Source organism: Clarias gariepinus, chromosome 9 (genome assembly GCF_024256425.1).
Source record: "Clarias gariepinus isolate MV-2021 ecotype Netherlands chromosome 9, CGAR_prim_01v2, whole genome shotgun sequence".
Taxonomy (NCBI): domain Eukaryota; kingdom Metazoa; phylum Chordata; class Actinopteri; order Siluriformes; family Clariidae; genus Clarias; species Clarias gariepinus.
Genome location: NC_071108.1, coordinates 4,695,108 through 4,704,624, shown reverse-complemented (window position 1 = coordinate 4,704,624; position 9,517 = coordinate 4,695,108). Strand labels below are relative to the sequence as shown.

The window sequence follows — 9,517 nt, the reverse complement described above, 5'->3', positions numbered from 1 at the left end:
AGTAATTCAGACATGTTTAGTCTTCATATGCTGTTTTGTGTTTCAGACGTAATGAAGGCAGCTTGATCATGGCTCCGGTCTACTGAGAAAAAGTTCTACCTTGACTGTATTCCATACAGTCTGTATAAGTCCATTAGTGCAGCAGGGGATTATATAGAGAAATAAAGGGAGTTTTTATTCTCATAACTGTTCTGTTATTCTGTATCTGAATATCTGTATTCTGTAGAATAAAAAAAAAAGTCCTGCTTTGACTTAAACGCCTCTTCGTAGAGCTGTGCATCTGATTGAATTTTGTAACTTTTTTTGTTCAGATTTAAACTAATTTGTTGGATCGGTTTAAAATTCACAATTGATTCATACTTTTAAAATTAGTTAGATAAACCTATCGGCAAATGTTAAATTGTCTAAAATCGAAAAATTCTGTATATATATATATATATATATATATATATATATATATATATATATATATATATATATATATTAGTGCTGTCAATCGATAAAAAAAAATTAACTAATTAATCGCACAATTTTTTGCAATTAATCGCGATTAATCAATTAAAAGACTGAAACTTTTTGGATATGTAAATGTAAATAATTAATGTAAACTCAAGACAATGAAACTATTTAAATTCAAATATGATTGTTTATTGGAATTTTTGTTTAACTTGTAACACAGATTTTCTCATGTAAACAACATACCTGCAATAAACCATCAATATTCTCCAAATTAACTGTTGGCTTGAAAGCCATATTTATTACAGAAATAAAAACACAGGTATGTGCCATTTGTGTCATTTGAATTTCAAAACAATCAATGCAATTTACATTGGCGAGGCCCTGTAGAGATTGTTTCGGTGGGGTGTTTTGCTTTTAAGTGATATGTCAAAGACGAATTGCTTCTCTGGAATTTAAATTCGGCTTTGCAAAATGTACAGATTACTTTTGTTTTATCCACAGAACCATCCGGCAGAGTTTTATACTGAAACTTTCCGTCTAAAAGTCCTTCCTTGGTCTTATCCATACTTCTTTGCACGTTGAACACACGTCGGCCACAACAGGAAATAAAAAAAACTGCAACCGCGTTAATTGCGTTAATTTTTTTTAATGCGTTAAATATTTCAAATTAATCGCATGCGTTAACGCACTAATTTTGACAACACAATATATATATATATACCCCCTTCAAGATTCCTCTTCTTCTGAGTTTACGGGCAGCTTACTGGACTAAAATGTGAAGAAAAATATCACATTGTACAGGACATGACATTTACACACTTAACACCAGCATTTTAAAATGTATTAGATACTTGTAGTCGCTTTCAATACTTGTAAGAAAACCTGTAAGAAACAACTGTTTGAGACAACCAGACAATAAACCTCAGGTCTATTGAAATAGATTACATTAGAAATCACAATGCCCAAAAATCTAATGGAATCAGAGGGCCAGTCTACATACTGTTTGATTCCCAGCTCCGGTAATAAGTGCTATAGCAGTATACATTTTGTGCCAACTTTTGACAATCATCAAATCCTTCAAACAGTTGGCTCTAGAGGATCTAAAAATGAACCTCAATGTGAGTGATCCTTAAAAGGCTGTAAAAAGAAGAAAAGCTTCCAGGTAGTGGGTACTGTTCACTTAAATAGCATTAAAAAGAGCAGATTGGGCACCAGGCAGATGCCAAGGCAAGATCTGGAACTAGCCAGATGCTCACCAGAAAGCGAAAGAAAGCAAAGCGTTACCCGCACATGACACTCAAGAAGTCAAATCAATTCAATGTTATTTATATAGCGCTTTTAACAATGGTCATTGTCTCAAAGCAGCGTCACAAAAAAGAAAATTTATGGAAGTGTGTATGTGTGGAAAAAATGTGTCTCTAATGAGCAAGCCGAGGGTGAAGGCGACAGTGGCAAGGAAAAACTCCCTGAGATGGCAATAGGAAGAAACCTTGAGAGGAACCAGACTCAACAGGGAACCCATCCTCATTTGGGTGATAACAGATAGAGATGATATAACACCATGTGTGTTATGCAGCTGAGAGTACAATATAACAGAAGTTCTTTAAATTAACATGAAGTCCAGGTCAGCACAGGGTATGAGTCAGAAGGTGCAGAGGACAGATGTGGTCTGGATCACTGGGAGCTCAGGAGCAGCATGTGTAGCTCCAAACCATCATGAAGCAGAATCCAGCTGGAGCTGGTCCTTCTCTGGATGCCTCAGGATCTTCACAGGGTTGTCTACTGGCACAATCTCCAGATGTCTTGGGATGGGGAGAAAAATAAAGAATTCAGGATAGATGTACTGGAGTAAGGTACAGGTGATGGTGCAGAGTTCTCCGTAACAGCTTCCTTTATACGTTTATGAGACTTTTATATTTTAAAGGGTTCACAGTTAACATATTTATTGCGCAATATAACACGTTTCAAATTTTTATTCGAATTCTTTACCTTTCTTCTATTTATCTCTTTCTTCTTTTTCCTCTTGAAGGATGCTGATGCTGCTTTTTCTATCTATTTTTCTCCTCTCTCTCTCTTTCTCCTCTTTCTCTCTCCCTTTCAGTGACAAGACGATTTATTCTTCCCTGCACCAGTGCTCTCTGTAAAATCCTTTCTCAGAGCAGAATAATATCATTTCTGTTTTTCTCTCCCCCCTCCCTTTATCCCTCCATCCCTCCCTCCATCCCTCCCTCTTTGTCCTCATCACCCCTCCCTCGGTGCATGTTGAAGGAACATCGCTTGCTATTGGTGTTGGCCTGCTGTTAATGTCCTGCATCATTGCCACCACAACCCCACAGGGAGGAGGAGGGAAGGATCTCTCTCTCTCTTTTTTTTTTTCTCCTTGTCTCACTCCCTCTCATGCCGATAATGCAGCTCTCGGTAATTGAATTTTGATGTTTTGTTTTTTTTTCGCTTCCTGCTGAAGGACAGAGTGTCGCAGAAGACGAGCCAGAGGAGAAGAGAGGTGATCTACATCATCCCGTGCTCGCATCTCCATCTCATCTCATCTGCTCGTTCGTCTCAGCATGCACATCTCGGTTGTTGATTTTTTTTCCCCCTTCGGCCCTGTCTGTGAGCATCATCATCATCATCATTTCTGTCATCTAGCCATACTGCACCTGAAAACATCCTCATGAGTCTCTGCCCGTCATTAACCCCCTGCTGGTCTGCTGTTTTCACTGAGTTCTTTGAGGTTGTTATGATGGTTTTCTCTCTGATCTCCTGCTCCTCAGGCCGTGTGCTGAGCTTTCAGACAGAACAGCTTTCCAGCTGAATAATGCGTTTAATATACACTGGTCGGTTTAATATAGCGGGAGATTTTTAGGGATAAAGGAAATGCACGAATATTCTGCTGTCTGAAGGCAAATTGAACTAAATTTAAGGTACTGTTAGTCATTAAGGATATTTTGGAAAATTTATATTTTACAGCCTTGAAACTGCTTGTTTCATCTCCGTTTGTTTCTTTTTAGGTTTTTGTTATAAAATTTTTCCTGCCCAGAAATTAGCCCCGCCTCCACCCAGAACTTAGCACTGCTATATATATATATATACACAAACTGAAAATTAATTTTCCCATCAACAATTACCAAATATGATTATTGGTCATCTTTAAAACTAGATTTTGACACTTTAAGGGTGTTATGATTGAAAACAATTTCAATAATTAAAACAATGCAGTAAATATAAAGTTTGGCCAGAAGGGCGGCGCGGTGGCTCAGTGGTTAGCACTGTTGCATTGCACCCCCAGGCTCTAAGCTCGACTCCTGTCCTCAGGGTCTGTGTGCATGGAGTTCTCCCTGTGCTTGGTGGGTTTCCTCCAGGCACTCCAATTTCCTCCCACAGTCTACTACCAAAACAGGTAGATTAGGCTAACTGGCGTTCCCAGATTTTCTGTAGTGTGTGTGTCCTGTGATGGATTATCACCTCATTCAGGCTCTACCTTGCCTTGTGCCCTCAATCTCCTAGGATAGGCTCCAGGACCTGGTGACCCTGTATACAGAAAAAAGTGGTACAGTATATCATCAGAGTATTGGCCAGATGAAAACCTCATATGAGGTCACATCTTATCTAATCAGAAAAATTTAATTGACTTGTTTAAGCTCTGGCTCAGTCAAAAAATATATATATAAAAAGAAGAATACATTCCCTGATTTTTGTTCTTTTTCCATTTTTGTATCAGCCAGAGCTTGAACAAGCCAGTTAGATTTCTTCCCTAATGTGACCTCATATGAGGAAAACCCTCCCCCTGACTTGTTTCTTAGGACGCACTCCGATCGGTTTGAAATACCCTGCACATCAGAGGCTTTGGTGGCTCTGTGGTAGGTTTCTTGCCTGCCTTGCAGAAGACCCGGGTTTGATTCCCTCCAACGTCCAGACCGCAGCCAGTGCCGGTCCCAAATGGGAGGTTTGTATCATGAAGGGCATCCGGTGAAAAACCTGTGCTAAAGTTGTATGCGAATCATGTATGGTCCGTTGTGGCAACTGCTCGACAGGAGCAGCCGAAAGTAGTATATGTTTTATAATTTCCGCAGTGTGAAATTTCCACGGTAGCAGCAACAGGCATCCGAGGTACTTATGCTACCAGGCTAATGCACAGATGAAGTGATGTCTGCGCTGGTGATCTCGCAGGTTGTTCCGAATGGTGGAATTTTGTTGAGGGATGTTGCCTTATCTAACATTCCCTGCACATGGATCAGGAAGTATGCAGTCATGAGGCGTGGCGAAGAGAAACAGAGGGAGTTTGAGAAATAAAAGTACATTGCATTTAAGCATTTTGCAGACCCAACAGTGTCACCTTGGTGGACACGGGGTGGGCTTAACCACTGATCTACCCTGACCCCTTGGACTGAGACCTGTTAACGTAAAATATGGGTCCTTTAAACAAAATTATATATTTTCAAAAATTAATAATCTTAGAATGCCTTTATGCACCATCCTATAGAATTACCTTCCAGCACAAATCCAACAAACCTCACTCACACTCATGCATACAGTATTTAGTATAATGTTTGCAAGAATCAGAATTTAATCTCATTGCTTTTTATTTAGCTCTGCTCTAGCAGCAGTCATGCAGCCCCATGCGGCGGAGGTGGCACGCCTCTACCAGACCGAGTTCATCCGGAGCGCACGAGCAATGGGTGTCCTGTGGGCCATTTGCACGCTCTGCTTTGCCGTCATCGAGGTCGTCATTCTAATTCAGCCATCCTGGATAGGCACGCGTGAGCTCCGTTATCCAGTCAGCAGTGTCAGTGGTAAGGCGCCACCTCAGGCTGGAACCCTGGGTCTGTTCGAGGTGTGTGTGGAGTCGGACTGGCCAGTACCCGAGTGCACAGGCTCCTTACGTACGCTGACTCCGATTCCGGCCTTTCAGTCACCGGCTGTGCTGGTGTGTATCTCCCTGACCATGGTGTGGGTCAGCGTTGGGTGTCTGTGTCTGTTTCGGTTCTGCAACGCCGCAACCGTGTACAAGATCTGCGCTTGGCTACAGCTCACGGCTGGTAAGAGAGTTGGTGTATTTACAGTACACGTATTTTAAAACAGAAATTCAATTAATTCAGTTCAATTTTATTTATATAGTGCTTTTAACAATTGTCATTTTCACAAAGCAGCTTTACACAAGCAAAAGAATTATTTAAGTTTGTATGGAATGTAAGTGTGCATGAATCAAGATGAGCAGATCGTCCCTGGGCGACAGTGGCAAGGAAAAACTCCCGGAGATGGCAGTAGGAAGAAACCTTTAAAGGAACCAGATTCAACAGGGAACCCATCCTCATTTGGGTGAAACAGAGAGCAGGAATTGATCTGCAGTCATAATGTGTGTTAGGTGACAGGCAGTTCAGTATAACAGTTGATGTTAATTGATGTTAATATAGAGTCCAGTTAATTATTGGAGACTCAGGTAGACTTGTGGGAAATTCCAGTCCTGAACTATCGAGCAACTGCAGCCAAGTCAAGTCCTCAGAGAAACAGCTGTCAACATCAGTCGAGGCCAGAACCGTCTTCATGGTAGAGTGAAACCGTCCCCAGACACCAGACGCATCCCAAAGAGACACAGACGGGTCCAGGGGGCAGAGGGAGTCTGAATCACTGGCAGCTCAGGAACGGCATGTGTAGCTTGACAGAGAGAGGGAGAGAGAGAACAGAAGAGGGGAGAGCAGAAGCGGAGAAATAACAGTTAAGTATGGTCCCAGTCACACAATGTATAATGTGAATATATATTTAGTGTAGAGTGCAAGCAGAGACTCCGGCAGGACTAACTATGACATCATAACTAAAAGGGAGAGCCAGAAGGAAACACAGACATGAGGGCTTCCTGAGATGTAAAGCAACCAAACACCTCACCGTCAACAAACCTGAGTGATCAATGAGAGTGAGGAAGACAGCATCTAAACATACCAGTTCACCATAATACTCTACGTCCATGAGTCCCCCAGATCTGCTCCTTTACCCAAGACAAATCTATTTATAAAAATGCTTGATTAAAAAAATAGGTTTTTAGCCTGGACTTAAACACTGAGACTGTGTCTGAGTCCCGAACACTATTTGGAAGACAATTCCATAATTTTGGGGCTTTGTAAGAAAAAGCTCTGCCCCCAGCTGTAGTTTTATAATACGCGGTACTGATAAGCAGCCTGCATCCTTTGATCGAAGTAGGCGTGGCGGATCGTAAGACACTAGCAGTTTACTTAGATACTGCTGCGCGAGACCATTCAATGCTTTTTACGTCAATAGTAGTATTTTAAAATAGATGCCAGAAATAGAACCAGAAGATCAAAATAGATGATCTTCTGGTTCTAGTGAGGACTCTCGCTGCTGCATTCTGGACTAACTGAAGCTTGTTTATGCACCTAGTTGAACAACCAGACAGTAAGGTGTTACAATAGTCCAACCTAGAGGTGATAAAAGCATGAACTAGTTTTTCTGCATCATTTAGCGACAATATATTTCTTAACTTGCGAATATTTCTAAGGTGAAAGAATGCTATCCTGGTAATACTATCTACATACAGAAATGGTTCTGTGCGTCATAGATACACTGTCTGGTTTGACGCTTTACTATAGCTAGTGTTTGCTGAAATGAATTCGATTTACTTGTGATGATTAGAAGATTGGGTTCTTGTGTTGCAGGCTTCTGTCTGGCGCTGGCCTGCGTGCTCTTCCCAGATTCGTGGGAGTGCGCTGAGATGCGTGCACTGTGCGGAGACAGCGTCGAGAGTTTCTCTCCAGGGAACTGCACCGTGCACTGGGCCTACATACTGGCCATGTTGGGAGTGCTGGATGCCGGCATCCTCGCCACACTTGCCTTCGTCCTGGGCAACCGTCAGGATGCGCTCCTCCCAGATGATGCCAAGGATGGTGAGGGTAAAAAAAACCCATTCATCTAATTTTATGTAATATAATATACGCTCCGAGTCAAAGGTTTGGACTTTTAACTCACTCCAAGGCCTATCATTATTTGTTGATATTGCGATGTGTCTCCTACTTATGCTCTGTAAAGCCTTCATAACGACTCTAATCTAATTAGTGATTTCTGAGGCTGATGAGTCTAAATGAACTTCTCTGCAGTAGAGGTAAGTTTTGGTCTTGCCTTCCTGTGAAGGTTTTCATGAGAGCCAGTTTCATGAGGATTGATGGGTTTTGCAAATACACGTGACACAATACTGTTTTTGCAAAAACTGATCCATAACAGCTGACCTTCGTGCCCTAAAATAAGAACTGACTGTTTTTACTTAATTACCAAATGTCCTGTTATTTTAGAAATAAATCACTAAACAAAAAAAAAACAAAAACATTAAATTAGAAGGTGTGTCCAAACTTTTGACTCATACTCTAAATGTTATAAATGAATAAGAATTAAACTTGTTAATTTAGACAAGCTTCTCTTCTGTTTTCCTCAGTGACTGGATTGTTACTGGAAGCGTAGATAAAGATGGTGATGAAGAGATACAACAGGTAGGGATGTTAAAATAAAATAAGAGTCCAGATTATTAGGTACAGCTCTCTTGTACATAAATATTGGCCATTCTCGTCCTGTGTACACTTACAGAAGTCACATGAATAATTAATCAAGTCATAAATAAGTCAATGAATAATCTCACGAATCATGTTACATTTTCACATTTTTGTTTTTTATGAATATATTTTCCATGTGACTAATTTATTTAGACATTTGATCAGACTTAAGTAGCTAATGAGTCATAATTTGTATATTTAATTTAAGTAAATAAGTAAATGCCCCAATTTTTTTTTTATTTTCATTATGTATTTTCACATGATAATATTAATATTATTAATTTCTACATGTGATTTAACCATATGATTAAATTATTTTCTCATATTGTGTTTTTTTGTGATTTATTTCCATGTGCCATTCCACATGGTTCATTTATAAGGACATCGTTAGCCATGATTGATTTATTTACCATGTAATTATTCCTAATTAATGTACTTCCGTGTGACTTTCTACAATTGATTTGTTTTCGAACATGATTTTCCAAATTCATTTGTTTTTTACGCTACTACTTTTCATATATGATTTTTCCCTCTGCATTATTAATTTTAATGCTTTTTTTTTTTCACTTTTTTTGACAATTCCTTTACTTTATTTAATTTCTTTTCATGGTTTTTATACATGTGGTTTTTCCACATTTCTTTTCACATGTTCACTACTACACATTGTTCACGTGTTCTGCCTGTAGCTCACCTAAATCATTTCTCATCACACTTTTACTTCATCAAACAAAAACACCACCATTAAGACCACCATTGATCCACCACTCAGACAGCATCCTATAGTGGCCCCTTTCATAAATATTTTACGACCTGAGACCTGTACTGTACCTATAGTAGGAGCCCCTGATGAAAGGGCCACTGACTGCTTGCTTTGAAATTCTCTAATGTGTTCAGTGATATTTTATCTTTCTCTTTCCTTTTTTCATCATCCTTCATCAGCCTGCTTTTATCTGGTGCTGATCTCTTGGTCCTGATGGAGAAAAACGGACAACATTTAGAAAAGCTCACTTCCTCCTCCTTCTCTACATCATGACATCATCCCCCGGACACGTACATAAAAACTGCATAGAAACTAGAAACAGTCACCTGGCAACCGTATCTGACTCCAGCTGTAAGTGGAGGCAGGGAAATACGACGACACTCGTTTTTCATTCTATGTCGCCTGCTGATAACTGAACAGAGGTCATCATAGATATGAATTAGTGTTTTTTCTGTTCATTTAACCCATCGTCCCATCGTATTCTCCTGTGTACTTTTGTATGGTCTAAACTGTAGATTTTATTTTTAAATAAACAATCTATTTAATATTAAGGATTTATGTTGAAGATGAATGTTGAACAAATTAAGCAATACTAACTATAATGTATGAATATAAAAAAATCTGAACTAGATTTAGTTTTGTTTTGTTTTTTCAAACAGAAATCTCATTAATCAGAATTTACATAAACATGGTATTGGTGTTAAAAAGTGTCTCACCTAGGTGAAAAAGTGCATTTTCAGATACTTAA

At 39.5% G+C, this 9,517-nt stretch overlaps 1 protein-coding gene across 3 annotated transcripts; it reads left to right on the top strand.

Annotated features, from left to right (window-relative positions):
- The first annotated feature begins 2,787 nt into the window (after window positions 1–2,787).
- On the top strand, window positions 2,788–9,304 carry lhfpl4b (LHFPL tetraspan subfamily member 4b). 3 transcript variants are annotated; one of them, XM_053504477.1, is made up of 5 exons: window positions 2,788–2,962; window positions 5,047–5,495; window positions 7,125–7,352; window positions 7,895–7,949; window positions 8,949–9,303. In XM_053504477.1, exons 2-4 carry the CDS (start codon window positions 5,066–5,068, stop codon window positions 7,918–7,920), a joined length of 684 nt encoding a protein of 227 aa, XP_053360452.1. In that variant the 5' UTR covers window positions 2,788–2,962; window positions 5,047–5,065; the 3' UTR covers window positions 7,921–7,949; window positions 8,949–9,303. The 3 variants fall into 3 exon arrangements, with proteins under 3 accessions (XP_053360452.1, XP_053360451.1, XP_053360453.1); XM_053504476.1 differs by having other exon boundaries at window positions 7,125–7,358; XM_053504478.1 differs by lacking the exon at window positions 2,788–2,962 and having other exon boundaries at window positions 5,051–5,495; window positions 7,125–7,358; window positions 8,949–9,304.
- The last annotated feature ends 213 nt before the right edge of the window (window positions 9,305–9,517 follow it).

Excerpts from the sequence above, each read along its gene's own strand:
- lhfpl4b (XM_053504478.1), top strand. The coding sequence starts at position 5,066 with ATGCAGCCCCATGCGGCGGAGGTGGCACGCCTCTACCAGACCGAGTTC. Across the intron at positions 5,496-7,124 it reads TTGGCTACAGCTCACGGCTG|GCTTCTGTCTGGCGCTGGCC; the intron begins GTAAGAGAGTTG and ends CTTGTGTTGCAG. Across the intron at positions 7,359-7,894 it reads TGATGCCAAGGATGGTGAGG|TGACTGGATTGTTACTGGAA; the intron begins GTAAAAAAAACC and ends TGTTTTCCTCAG.